The sequence below is a fragment of the Giraffa tippelskirchi genome, chromosome 8, assembly GCF_054371585.1.
Source record: "Giraffa tippelskirchi isolate mGirTip1 chromosome 8, T2T-mGirTip1v1.2.pri, whole genome shotgun sequence".
Taxonomy (NCBI): domain Eukaryota; kingdom Metazoa; phylum Chordata; class Mammalia; order Artiodactyla; family Giraffidae; genus Giraffa; species Giraffa tippelskirchi.
In genome coordinates this window covers 88852514-88867849 of record NC_137282.1, presented here as the reverse complement: position 1 = coordinate 88867849, position 15336 = coordinate 88852514, and the positions used below count along the sequence as shown (strand labels likewise).

Sequence of the window (15336 nt, the reverse complement as noted above, 5' to 3'; positions counted from 1 at the left end):
GCTGATTCAAAATATAGACTGACTTTATCACAATAGAGGAGGCATCAGTCCATTTGTCTCAAACTTCTATGTGTAATTGCTGATCTAACTCCCTATCTGTGTTTGGAGAGCACAAAATTGCCTTGAACCCTCAATACATGTGTTTTTTTCAACCCAATAAAAATAGCTGAACTCTTCACTTAGGCACCTTAGAAAACAGTAATGACCTTAGATAAAATCATTCCTCACACTTCCGTAATTACTTTGAGGTCTAGGTGCAGAAAGGGAAAAAAGGTTTAGTGTTAAATATTGGAAGACTTCCGCAGTTTTATATGTAACATCAGAAAAAAAAGGAACTCCTACATGAAGCCATTCTCATGGTTTTCATTATCACATAGAGTTAATCAAAAACAGTGCAACCTCAGGCAAATATCACCCTAGGATGAAAGTATTAAAGAGGAATAAAATATCTTTGTCACTTGGATACTAGTTAACCTTGAGAAAGCTCAAGGCAATACAAAATTTGACATATTTCTCTCTGAAATATTTCCTTCTAAATATTGATGAATGCAGATCTGATAAAAATGCATTATACATTATCAAAATTTTGCCATAGCAAAAGAAAATTGGGAAGTACCTGTCCTCACTGTGTCCATTGGTCACATGAGGAGTTTTAAATATATACCAGCATAATTTAATGCATAGAACATTTATTTTGTCATGAGGCAACATGCTGAAATGCTACAGTGCTATTGTTTAAAAACGTCAAGAGCTAAAGCACTGAATACAGTATGCAATCCAGATGGCAAATTCTCAAGGCACAGGACTGGAAAAGAAAAAAAATTTAAAGAGTTGTTTGGGTTTCTCAGTCATGTAGCTTCCTAGCTTGCTTTTACCTTTCAGCACTAGCAAGGATTTAACTGCAAAGAAAGCAATTAGTAGAGCTGAGAAATGGGATTTGTTACAGGATTGCTGCTCCTTTAAAAACATCCTTATTCCTGCTAAAATGGCCCAGGCTATTTAAGTTCTTGAGTTTCACTGATTAATAATGAATAGAGCACATTAAAGTAGTTTTATTTACCTAAGTTTCTATTGCATGCAAACTAGTACACACATATATTATTTACATCCTATATATCTTTCTGCCATCTAAATTTCACAAGATAAGGAATAACCAGTAAAGTAATTTGCAAAATGTGTTTATATGTCATGTGTAACTGATAAAATAACTGGTTAGAGTATAGGCAAATATCAAGAAAGCAAATGCAATTTCCCTAATTAAAATGTTAGACATGTAACCATGCCAAATCACATTTTAATCAAATAAACCCAGACCTTATTATTAAAGACAAGTACTTCAATTGCAGAATTTTAAATAACTTAATTGTATATGGAAAATGTGGCTTGAAAATATAAACACAATTAAGACAATTTGTTTTAGTCTCTTTGGTCAGCCTACTTAGGAGGATAAAAGCCTTGCATGCATTTGAGATTAGATATTAATTTGTGACTCTTTGTCACAATATTCCATTAAGTGTTCTTGATTGTTCTTGCACTATAAACAATGTCTTTCTTCCAATTTTTTTGAAAGTTTTATTTATGTTAGTTCAAAATGTCTTTAGTAGTTGCCAAAATCTTCAGTAGCCATGAGACATTTAACACAATATCACATATTCCACCTATTTGTTCTAAATGCCTCAAATGAAGCAGCAGTTTTCCAGTAGCTTCCAGCATCACTTGACTTTTTTTGAACCTGAGTTTATAGTAACAAAATGTAAGTTGGATAACAGTTATTAATGGTACAAAAGCAACATTGGGGTGAGCTTCCTGGTAATATTATGTCAGTAACATGAAAGACGCTGTGTTATTTTGGTTTGAAACTTTTCTGGGTTTTCAATAAGGCTCAGCAAATTTTAGTAAGAAATCCTTGTAGGCAGCCATTATGGTTTTATTTGTTTGGTTTTTTTTTTCTTCTCTTTTTTGATCATCAAGGCACATACAAACATTAGGCTCAAGCCTAAAGACCTAAAACAAGCCATTCTTTCGCTGGTGAAATTCTAATCTCATTTTATTACATTGTCAATGAGCTGCAGAGATTCGTCTTGTCTTGTTAACATGATAGCAGACAGATGAGAAGAAATAAAAAGTACTGGCCTGTGAAAGCCAAATCAAAGAGCCAGATTGAAGGGATTCTCGAGTTACTCAGGTGAGGCCCTCAGCCCGTAGCTAGTGACCCAGCTAATGGTCAGAATGCCGAAGGTTCCGTTTGGATGATCCAAACCTTCAGACATGGTATTCAAATGTCTGCATAAATGGCTGAGAATTTGCCTTTTCTTTGTAAGCTTACTATACAATAAACAAAAGACAGGCATTTGATACTAACTAAACATAGAAAAGGAACAGACAATAATACTGGATGAATGTGTTCAAGACAACACAAATCTTTAAGCGGCATAGGAAGAACTTCAAGGTCCTACATTTCTTAAGCACAGATTTTTCATTGCCCTTGGTTGTAAACCTAGTGCCATTTTCCAAAAATCACACTCATTCATCGTTAGAAATATCTAACGATACAAGTTACCTGAAAATGTGGTAATGCTTTCATATAGGAAAACCTCAATAAGTAGGAGAAAATTGCAGCTTTTAATACCAACTGAAGGGTTCACGAGAAAGGATAGTTGACAATATTCTTTTAAGAAATAATTCAGTGTTGTTAAAATAATAGCATTGTGTCTAAGAGCATTTGAGTTCTACAGACTAATAACTGCTTACTGGATATTGAGGCTTTTTTGCCAACTGCCATTCAAATAAATGCACCTTAAACTGATTTATGAAAACAAACACAAAAAATTTCATCTATTGCTTTTTTCCTCTTATTTTCTTTTACATGCAACTTTATAATTACCTTCATTTGAAAGATTTTTGACTTTTCATGGAAATTTTACTCTGAAATTTTATCATAATAATTATTCATCAAATTCCAGGATTTAAGTTTCTTTTGTATGTCTATTTACAAGTTTTAGAAGAAGAAAGTCAGCTTTCTTAAACAAAGCAAAGTCTTAACTAGTAGTGGCATCTAGCCTCACAAATAAAAAGCTATTCAACTGCTAATACTTTGCAAAATGTTGGGAAATTTATTAAATCAGTTAATAAACTATCTCCTTGATCCATTTTCCAAGGGAAAATAAGTAGACATGATCAATTAGTAGAAATACACACCAAACCTAGAGATAATATATCGTATAATACAAATGATAGCATTCCTTAGAAGACACAGTTGAGAAGGTAAGATATGATGTCTGGTTTACTAGCTATCACACCATCATTTTTTCCTCCAATTTAAGAAAACATATTGGAATTCAAATAAATAGAAATAATGTTAGTGTACTGAAATACTATGTCCTAATTTACAAAATAAAAAGCAATTCATTCATAACCTTCACTATCTTATTATGGGTAACAACCTGTGACACATAACAAATGATTCAGGAACTGCTAGTGTTTTGGGTAATAAATTTAGAACTTTGGGATATAATATCATGGTAAGACAGATGTTCACAAATTCAATTCAGGATGGAACTGGGAACAGTTATTCCAATCATCTCTGTTAAGATGCTTCTTACTGGTGAAAAACTGGACTAAGAAAGTAGATGACTCCTGGCAGGTACATTTCTTTCACAATTCAGGTGGACTCAGATGTGAGATGCTATAAACTTAAGTGGGACATGGGTCAGACTGTAGAGTTTGTTCCCATGGGAGTGGTGTATGAGAACTGGAGGCTAACTTGAGTTCCTTTCAGGCCAGTGCCCAGAAATTCAACGTCTACTGAGTGGGACTCCTGAGGCAAATGGACAGCTAGTCTGGAATAGGTAGCTTTTCGGATCTCTTATTTTGAGGTTTAGATTTAAAAAGAAACTGTAAATACCTACCATGAAACTAAACTGTGAATCCAGCTAAATGCACTGAGCAATAAGTACTATATCTGAAGACAGCCCATACTCTAGCAAAAGTAATCTTAGAATCTCATCTTCTAGGAGACAGGATAGCATGATGGTTAGAAACATGATTCTGGAGGCTCAGTGCCTCACCACTTGTTAGTTATGTGATGTTGGGCAAATTAGGCCATTTGTCTGAGATCCAGTTTTCTCATCTGTAAAGTGGATGATGGGTATAATGTCCAGGACTAACCTAGGATGATGATGAAGATGGAATGCATGAAAAGCACTCAGCACGTTTCCTGTCACATTCTAAACAAATGTGTTATTACTATTATTTTATTACTACTCCTTTCTTCTCTGGTTAGATTTATCTCAAGAACTGAATGGTTCTGGATCTTTAGGTGCAGCATCTCAGCTCCATTTAAGCATGACTAGGGAAGTCAGTAACTCACCCCTGATATGTAAACAAATAGTTCCTGACATAATGAAACTAAATAAGCAAGCACTGATATAATAAATACTGCAATATTTGTCATTGATGGATAAAGTGACAATATTCTAACATATTTTATATCATATTCTTACCTATTAACAGATTTAAATGTGATTAATCTATTTATTTAATTGCTCCTCCAAACTACAGATTCCAATTTAACACAAGAAAACATTAGATGTCATGAGTAATGTTTGTCACTAATTTTTATTTTTCCCCTGAAATACAGGTTTTGATGTTATAAAAATGAAATGCACCTCAAATGTGTAATCCAAGCTTAAGTTAGTCTCAAGTAAGAACTACCACTGTTACAACTATCACTCTTCTTTCTTTTTATCTTTATTCAAAATACAAGTTATGGATAATTGCAAAGAAGTTTGGTGACATTATATAAAGAAGTTTTCAATTCTCAACTTCCAAGTGAGAATAAGCACTCATGCACCATAAAAGGCAAAATAATTCTTCCTCAGATGATAGTGTAGGAGCTTAACTTCCTTCTTTGCCTCTGTGGTTGCCTTTGTTTTCTCCTCCAGATGTTCAAGCATATGAAATATTAATGTATGTGTGTGTGTGTGTGTGTGCGTGTGCACTCAGTTGTGTCTGACTCTTTGCAACCCCATGGACTATAGCCCCCCAGGTTCCTCTGTCCATGGGATTCTCCAGGCAAGAATACTGGAGTGGGTTGCCATTTCCTACTCCGATGAAATATTAATAAAAACACTTTATTTACAAGCCAGGGTAGTTCTGGTTTATTACACATATCCACGAGACTATGGGTGATTTTTTTTCTGGCTTCCAAATTTAGACTGAATGAGTAATCGATCCAAGTCTTGGGGCCCTGAGAATGGAAGGAAGAGGCCCACCAGCAGTTATTCAAGAGGATGAGAAGGCTCCTTGATCCCAGTGCTTTCCTTCTGCAATAGTAGTTCCATAATGGAACAGAAAAAACTAGAGAATGCATTTCATCTTAGGAACTGGCAGTCATTTGAAATATGAGGGTTTTTGTTTTGTTTTTCTTTTCTGGGCTCTCATAGGACAGGCATGAGGGTAAGCACTTGCAGTTGGAAGTAATATCCTTCAAAACTGATGTATTTAACTTCATAAAGTTCCGCTTGCCTTTTAGTCTTAGTCTCCCTCTTCCGATTCCCCTGATGATAAGATAGTCATTTCCAGGTGAGTCCTCTGTTTGGATAAAATTTTGGAAAGTTTAGACACCTTTCATCTAACCGCAAGAAGACTCAAGGGTGTAAGCCTACCATGTTATCTACATAATCAAATATGACTTGGTCAGTTTGCTACTATCAAGAGTCAAGATGGAATAAAGTGAGCATTGGTGTTAACTCAAGTTTTAAAACCATTTTGACTGATTTCTTAATGATTCTGAATCTCTTTTAGCAGTTCTGGAGGGCTGCAGAGGCATTAGGTGTCAGAGAACAGCAGTGAAACAGAACTACATGGCTTGGGTGACTGTCCCAATAATTTATATGGTTTACATAATTCTCAGTTACTTTTTAAAAAATTTCTCTAGGATTAAGGGTTAGCTATTTGTCTAGGATTAAGGAAGGGTTAGCTGAATCTGAACTTGGTTGTTCATGACTCTTTCTTCCCTAAGCTTTATAAGCAGACTTCCAATTAACATTTGATGGTAAATGAGTTATTTCCTCCCTCCCTGACACACTTTGACATGCAACTTTGCTGTTGCTCCCACTAAAAAAAATATTGCTCAGATAATTTAGACAATGTTTACAATTATGTTATAATCATTTTCTGTATCAATATTGATAAGAAGTATACATTATATACTTTTCTAGTTTGATATGGTTGTCTTTTTTATGTAATACTTTCATCAATGAACACTACACATTCATAAACAATATTACTAAGTTATCTATTAGTAGTGTTAGTCACTCAGTCGAGTCTGACTCTTTGCAACCCCATGGACTGAAGCCTGCCAGGGTCCTCCATCCATGGGATTCTCCAGGCAAGAATCCTGGAGTAGGGTGCCATTCCCTTCTCCAGAGGATCTTCCTGATCCAGGGATCAAGCCTGAGTCTCCTGTATTGCAGGTAGATTCTTTACCATCTGAGCTAAAGGAAAATATCTATTACAGGTTTTTAACTAATTAACTCAACTTTAGAATTATGTCATTGAAGTAATATATACATTTTGATTTATATAAAAAAGGCAATATCAGATAGGAAATTCATCCAAACACTTAATTTTTAAGGAAAATTAAGAAACTTAAACAAGAAACCAAAGTGATTCTTAAGGAAAACTGATGATTTATTGGTAATTCAGTTTTATATGATACAAGCCTTAAGAGACATAATTTCACTATCTCATAAGTTTTTTAAAAAATTGCAGTCCTTATGATTTGCTACACTTTATGATACAAGCCTTAAGAGACATAATTTCACTATCTCATAAGCTTTTTAAAAAATTACAATCCTTATGACATTCAATAAACTTTCACTGTAAACTTACTATTTGTGCCAGATACTTTGTATTCCATATTTTAAACATTAATATTTTGAATAGATATTCATCTTTGTATATTCTTTATTAAATCATTGTATTCTAGAGATATTTCTTAAAGGATATTTTATGAATAATTAGAAAGAAAACAGAAATATTACTTCTTGGTTCCAGTTCACATGTACTCTTTTCTGGACTCCTATTTTAAACTTACTAAATATTTTGTGAGCCTGCAGTTTCATAATTTTCTGATAAACGCTCCACGTTACCAATAGAACTGTATTTATAAAAGAAAATTTCTAAGCAACAATGTTATTTTTAAGTCATTTTCAGGCTTAAATTTAAAAGCCCTTCCCTGCTTGTCTAAGGAATAAAGTTGTAATGTTTGACTTTTTAATTAAAAAGAAAAGTTTTATTTCATTCCACTTAACTTTCCAGTTTCATACTTTTGCACTTGCCCCTCAGTGAAGTATTCAAATGACAGTTGGGAAAATTTCAAAAAGGAGAAAAACAGGCTTGAGGGCAGTAGCTGAATATCTTCTGATATTCCATAAGATGGTACAGAAAAACCTGAATGAAATTTTTGGCCAACTCAATGTATCATTAATTAAATGAGATATATTAAATTGGGGCTTCCCTGGTGGCTCAGCAGTAATATATTAGGTTGGGGCTTTCCTAGTGCCTCTGCCTATGTAGGAGATGCAGGTTCTATCTCTGGGTCAGGAAGATCTCCTGGAGGAGGAAATGGCAAAGCACTCCAGTATTCTTGCCCGGAAAATCCCATGGACGGAGGAACCTGGAGGACAACAGTTCATAGGGTCACAAAGAGTCAGACATGACTGAGCAACTAAACAACAATACATCAGGTTAGAGGGAATTTCTAGTGATAGTAAGATCTCATTGCCAACTCTGTCTTAAGTTATTTGAAAAATGATGTTATAATATAAAACAGGAAAATTTTAGTGACCATAAAGAGTAATTAAAAGATAAATGTCAACTTTTTAAAAAGGATATAATCTAAGAGTGAGTGAATGGGTGAGTGAAGTCACTCAGTCATGTCCGACTCTTTGTGGCCCCATGGACTGTAGCCTACCAGGTTCCTCCATCCATGGGATTTTCTAGGCGAGAATACTGGGGTGGGTTTCCATTTCCTTCTCCAGGAGATCTTCCCAACCCAGGGATTGAACCCTGGTCTCCGGCATTGTAGGCAGACGCTTTACCACCTGAGCCACCAGGGAAGTCTAAGAGTAATGAATATAAAATTTTATAGATTAAAAAAAACAAGTTTGCAAATATAGAATGTGGGAAGAGCTAACAGTGCACAGGTGAATAAAGTTTGGTTGTTTTACTTAACAGTTAACTTTTATGCCAAACACTTATCAAGTATCAGTATGCCTATAACTAGGTTTTGAAGTAAAACATAGAGTAATTATGACCCATGCTCAAGAAGCTTGACGTCTTGAGAGCAAACACAAAATGTGACATAATTTCTTAATAACTTCTAATGGCTTACAGTAAAAATATAATGTCAAAAAGTTTGAGTTATTTCATGTGTTTCATATGAAGAATAATACAGATAAAGTCAAATCAGAGAAGTAAAATCAAGATTATAGGAATTAAAATTATATCATATGAAAAATTGAGCATGTCTAAATTACAAAAGTAAAACTGGATAGGATCCTAAGGATAGATAATTATGATGATAATAATATAATGAAACAAAATAATTGACTCTAATTGGATATTACCTATATATTAGGTAGTCTAGTGCATCAAAATTATGTAATTCTAATTTAGATATTTGTTCTATTTTTACTTCTATTTTATAGATGAAGAAATGAGGTCTAGCACATAGAGTAACCTACCCAAGGTCACAGAGTTATGAGTTGAAACTTCAAATTCAGGTCTGTTTAGCATTTGAGTTACTACCCTTGATACTGCTTGATGTGGATCAAATGATATCAAAGGAAAATGTATGAAAGTATTTTGAACTGTTGTTGTTTAGTCACTAAGTCATGTCCATCTCATGGAATACAGCCTGCCAGTTTCCTCTGCCCACGGGTTTCTCAAGCAAGAATATTGGGGTGGGTTGCCACTTCCTCTTACAGTGGATCTTCCTGATCTAGTGGTTGAATCTGCGTCTCCTGCATTGGCAGGCAGATTCTTTCCCGCTGAGCTATCAGGGAAGTCCAGGCACCAGGTGGGTATCTACAAATTTTGAAAACATTTTACTTTTCATCAATCATAGTGTTTTGAAAACACAATTTAAATGTATTTGTATAACATATGCTTTCTATTGTATAAATAGATTTTAGTTTGGAGAAAGCCATTTTAGTTACCTCTGTTTTTTTTAGAAGCAAAGAAGTCACATACAAATCATTTCAGAAAAAAATTTCCAAGGACGATTTGTGGTTCTCCTTTCCCATTGTTGGATGCTTCTACAGACATAGTCTTACTACCAAAAATGTTTTTCACTGTACATTTCATAATAAAATTATACATATTTTACTTACAACTTTCATTATGTTGTTTCAAAAGATTGATTTTGAGCTCTGTAGTCATTAAAGATGGCATCAGTTTATATTCTGTTGAATTCTATTTTATTTTTTGAAATGTTTGCTAGTTATGTTTTGGAGTATTAGACAGTTTAGCATCTAATTCAACTTTTAAGCTTCACATCAATATTTTACTTTGCTTCTAAATAGTGAAAAATAGTCTATTTACTATATATTGTTATGATTACTTCTGTTCTTTCTTATTTCCCATATTCTTGGCCCATTGTAGAGAAACATTAGTCCATTAATGATAGATACAGATGGTGTCCATCTGGTATCCATCTTTAACTCTAAAAATGGAGGCATAAGGATACTCTGAAACACTAGACTTCAAAATCAGATGTGGGCTAACAGCTCAAACAAAAAGTTATTTGATCCATTCTGATTTTTTCCATAGTCTTCAACTTATATTACAAACAAAATTAGAAAAATTTTTTTCTGAAAATAAGAGTTGTATCTTTAAATTCACCACTTTATCCTACTCCAAGACTGCTAACAAATATCAAATTTATTGATATCAACAAATTTTCCATTTATGGTTTATCTCAAAAATTTCCTGGATGTCACCAATAGTTGAAACATCTTCCAAAGTTTTGTTCATAGGGTGTTAGTTCTTTGGATAAGAATAATTCAAGTACCTCAGATAGGAGTGTAGCTAAATAAAATAGGATAATCACAGCTTCACAAAATCTTATCCTGAATTGAGTCCTAAAGGAGAAAAATGATCATGTTTCTCATCAGGGTCACCAGCAATCATAATTATCACTTAAATTCTATTTGGTTTATTTTCCTGAGATAGAATGTACCATGATAATGCCTTTCAAGGAGCTTGCGAAGATATAAAGAAAGTTTCAAAAGCATTTTAGGTGTTCCCATAGGAAGTGTTAACATAAATACAAAAATACGCCATACGTTTAATAAGAAAAACAGACCTATCCATTTCAGAAAGAAAATAAAAACCAAGAATAAATTCTTGAAATAAATGCATTCATGAAAACAATATATGAGAAGCAGAATACCAATAGCAATAATAAATTTCGTAAGCTTAATAGTGATGCTTTGAATAAATATCTAAAGGGAAAAAAAAATTCTCTATACTGTTGCCAATGTAATTTTTTTTAATTGTTAAATTTTTGTACATACTTTCTCATATACATGTACTGGTTTCTCTCAGCAATTTTGCTACATTTAGAAATTTTCCTGTATGTATGCATGTGTGCACTTTAGTTCTTCAATTTCAAAAAAGTTATTTTTTACACAATATTCCCATATCTCAAAAATATATAAAGGCATAATGTTTTCTAGTTCTTTATCATGTGTTTGTCAACATGTATGATAGAAATAAATAAGCTAAGCCTAAACCATTTGCTAATGAAGAAATGAAAGAAAATGGAAACTTGCTTATTTTTCTCACCTGGGTCTAAAAGCCGCTTTGGAGAGACACTGATTAGGTCCAACATATACCTTTTATAAATGAAGAAACTAAGATCCAAAGCAATCATGTGACTTTCTCAAAACAATAGAAAAGTCATGCAGAATATTCTTTCATTCACAAACTTTGTACAACTGTGAAAAAAGTGGAAATCTTGCAATGTTCTATTGAAAGACTTAAAAACTATTCACACAAGCATTCCTTCATTAGCTTGTATCCCTTACATCTCAGTTGTGCTTAGGATAGTAACTGCCATGCAGCAAGCAGTTAGCAAATAGGGCCTTCCCAGGTGGCACATGAAGGAGACATGTAGACGTGGGTTCGATCCCTGAGTCGGAAAGATCCCCTGAAGCAGGAAATGGAACCCACTTCAATATTCTTGCCTGGAAAATTCCATGGACAGTGGAGCCTGGTGGGCTATACTCCATGGGGTCAAAAAGAGTTGGACATGACTAAACACAGTGAAAATACAAAGAAAAATTTAAAAATTAATACAGTAGCATTGGGCCTTTTAGTGAAAATTTACCTATGAATCTTGAAAACCTCACTGCATGTTTGTTGTTAACATTGAAGAATTTGAATCACCAGGAAAAGATCTAACTTGTCAGTATCTTTTAAAATAGAAGAAACTTTGTAGTATATTTTATAAACATTTTCATTTGAAACTACCTAAAAACTTTATACAGCTTAATTAGAAAATTATCTTGGAAATTCATTACATTGTACATCTTCTGCAATGAAAACAGAACAATGAAACATTATGATATATATATTAAACAATGTAAGCAATAATTTAAGTAATTATTATGAAAAGATTTTCAAATTTTAGATACACTGAAAATCTCTGTTGACATTTGGCATTCTACATGCCACAACAGGGTTGGAAAATAGTGTTGTGCTATTTTATTTTACTTTCCTTTCTGTTTTTTGTTTGCTTTCATGCCAGTATACCACTACACGTTATTTTTATTCAGTGTCAGGAATATTTACCTAGCTTGGGCTTCCCTTGTGGCTCAGCTGGTAAAGAATCCACCTGCAATGCGGGAGACCTGAGTTCAATCCCTGGGTTGGGAAAATCGCCTGAAGAAAGGAAAGGCTACCCACACCAGTATTCTGGCCTGGAGAATTCCATGGACTGTATAGTCCATGGGGTCACAAAGAGTTGGACACAGCTGAGTGAGTTTCACTTCACTTCAAGGATTATTTACTTAGAAAAATGAAAAACTAAAAGCATGAAAGTAAAAAGGGGCATATATATACATATATATATGTATATATATAATCATAAGTATAAAATAAGCAAAAATAAGAAGAAAGCCTTGTGCAGGTGATTCCGGAAAGCAAGAGTCCTGGAAAGAGATGCTCTAGATCCATGTCCTGAAACTGACTCTCCTTGGCCGTATGATGTTGACAAATGAGAAGACCTCTCCATACTTGACTTTCCTCATCCCTAAAATAGGTAATAACAATACCCAGCTGTTAAGACAGATGTGAGAGTTAAATAAATTGATTAAACTATTTTAAAGCTTAAAAGTATTTAAATAAAGGTCCACAATGCCTCATAAATAATAAGCAGTATAGTAATATTACTACTTTATAGATCTTCCGCCTCAAACAAAGCAATACTACTATTACCATTTTGAGATAAAAGGTGAAAAAAAAAGAGTTGCCAGAAAGCAAAGGTAGTAATTTTGGATCCTGTGTTCCTAATCCTTACACAGTTCAGCTTCCCAGAAACTGGAGAGATCAGAGGAGTCAACCAGAGCTTGACACAAGCAAAGTGCATACTTTATTCCTGGTAAGTATATGACAGATATGACTGTGGATCTGACCAAATCCCTCTACATTTGGTTCAATTTCTTTGCTCCAATTATTATAGGATGCTGATGACATACCCTGAATACAGATGTGCTAAAAGTAAAACTGATAACCTCCAAGTGGGATGAACCTCCTTTTGACAAGAACCATTATACAAAGACTAGACCATCACCTACCAGGAATAGTTTAAAGGAATAAATAGGTTGGGATGTCCTGAAGATCCTTGGCAACTCTAAAATGTTCTGAAAATCCATTCAACTTGGGTTACATATAAACTCTGATTGAAAGAACAAAAATTAAATTAACACCATAAACAATATTGCAAAAGATTCCCCAGCTTTTAAAAGACCAACTCTTTTTAGAACCATAAACACAGTGATTGTAAGAAAATATACAGGGAATTCTCAGTCCAGTGTTAGGACTTGCACTTTCACTGTGCAGGACCTGGGTTCAATCCCTGCTTAGGGAATCAAGATCCTGCAAGCCATACGGCCAAACAACAACAACAACAAAAGCAACTGCTTACAAGTTCATCTTAACTATTTCTAGAACATTTCCCTGGTGGCTCAGTGGTAAAGAATCTGCCTGCCCCATCACCAACTCCTAGAGCCTACTCAAACTCATGTCCATCGTGTTGGTGATACCATCGAACCATCTCATCCTCTGCTGTCCCCTTCTGCTCCCACCTTCAATCTTTCCCAGCATCAGGGTCTTTTCCAATGAGTCAGTTCTTCTCATCAGGTGACCAAAGGACTGGAGTTCCAGCTTCAGCATCAGTCCTTCCAATGAATATTCAGGACTGATTTCCTTTAGGATGGCCTGGTTTGATCTTCTTGCTGTCCAAGGGACTCTCAAGAGCTTTCTCCAACACCACAGTTCAAAAGCATCAATTCTTCGGTGCTCAGCTTTCTTTATAGTCCAAATCTTACATCTATACATGACTACTGGAAAAACCATAGCTTTGACTAAACAGACCTTTGTTGATAAAGTAGTGTCTCTGGTTTTTAATATGCTGTCTAGGTTGGTCATAACTTTTCTTCCAAGGAGAAAGTATCTTTCAATTTCATGGCTGCAGTCAGCATCTGAAGTGATTTTGGAGCCCAAAAAACTAAAGTCTGTCACTGTTTCCATTGAATCCCCATCTATTTGCCATGAAGTGATGGGACTGGATGCTATGATCTTAGTTTTCTGAATGCTGAGTTTTAAGCCAACTTTTTCACTCTCCTCTTTCACTTTCATCAAGAGGCTCTTTAGTACTTCACTTTCTGCCATAAGGGAGGTGTCATTTGCATATCTGAGGTTACTGATATTTCTCCTGGCAATCTTGATTCCAGCTTGTACTTCATCCAGCCCGATATTTCACATGATGTACTCTGCATATAAGTTAAATAAGCAGGGTGACAATATACAGCCTCAACATACTCCTTTCCCAATTTAGAACCAGTCTGTTGTTCCATGTCCAGTTCTAACTGTTGCTTCCTGACCTGCATACAGATTTCTCAAGAGACAGGTCAGGTGGTCTGGTATCCCCATTTCTTTAAGCATTTTCCACAGTTTGTTGTGAGCCACACAGTCAAAGGCTTTGGTATAGTCAACAAAACAGAAATAGATGTTTTTCTGGAACTCTCTTGCTTTTTCAGTGATCCAAGGGATGTTGGCAATTTGATCTCTGGTTCCTCTGCCTTTTCCAAAATCAGCTTGAACATCTGGAAGTTCATGGTTTACCTATTGCTGAAGCCTGGCTTGGAGAATTTTGAGCATTACTTTGCTAGTGTGTGAGATGAATGCCAATGTGTGGTACTTTCAGCATTCTTTGGCACTGCCTTTCTTTGGGGTTGAATGAAAACTGACCTTTTCCAGTCCTGTGGCCACTGCTGAGTTTTCCAGAATTGCTGACATGTTGAGTGCAGTACTTTCATAGCATCATCTTTTAGGATTTGAAATAGCTCAACTGGAATCCCATCACTTCCACTAGCTTTGTTCATAGTGATGCTTCCTAAGGCCCACTTGACTTCGCATTCCAGGATGTCTGGCTCTAGGTGAGTGATCACACCATCTATATCTGGATCATGAAGATCTTTTTTGTACAGTTTTTCTGTGTATTCTTGCCACTTCTTCTTAATATCTTCTGCTTCTGTTAGGCCCATACCATTTGTGTCCTTTATTGAGCCCATCTTTGCATGAAATGTTCCCTTGGTATCTCTAATTTTCTTGAAGAGATCTCTAGTAGAGTTTACAATAATCACAACTAATTATTTTGACCTTTTACTAGGTGTCAGGCCTTCTAAGCACAGCACACACACAGACAGACAAACACACACATTTAATTCTCATAATAAACCTGTAAGATAGTTGCTTTCAGTTTCCCCATTTTACCAGTGGGAAAATAAATACAAAGAGACCTTGTGTAATTTTCCTAATTACACAGCTAGTAAGGAGTGACAGCAGGATCTGAACCCATGTAGAATTTCAAGTAGCCAACATGGACCTGTGCTACATCACTATATTCTTATCTATCTAACTTATCCTCATAAAGTGAAAAATGTTAGTCACTCATTTGTGTCCGACTCTTTGCGACAGCATGGACTGTCGCCCACCAGGCTCTCTGTCCATGGGATTCTCCAGGCAAGAATACAGGAATGGGTT

At 35.0% G+C, this 15336-nt stretch overlaps 1 protein-coding gene across 1 annotated transcript in view; it reads right to left on the bottom strand.

Annotated features, from left to right (window-relative positions):
* Positions 1 to 4600: 4600 nt before the first annotated feature.
* The window catches only part of LOC145516423 (uncharacterized), a 581394-nt gene continuing 570658 nt past the window's right edge, over positions 4601 to 15336 (bottom strand). Inside the window, exon 4 of the mRNA XM_081517695.1 lies at positions 4601 to 5592. Coding sequence (XP_081373821.1) covers positions 5378 to 5592 — 215 coding nt within the window. The 3' untranslated portion in view covers positions 4601 to 5377. The remainder of the gene's footprint in view (positions 5593 to 15336) is intronic.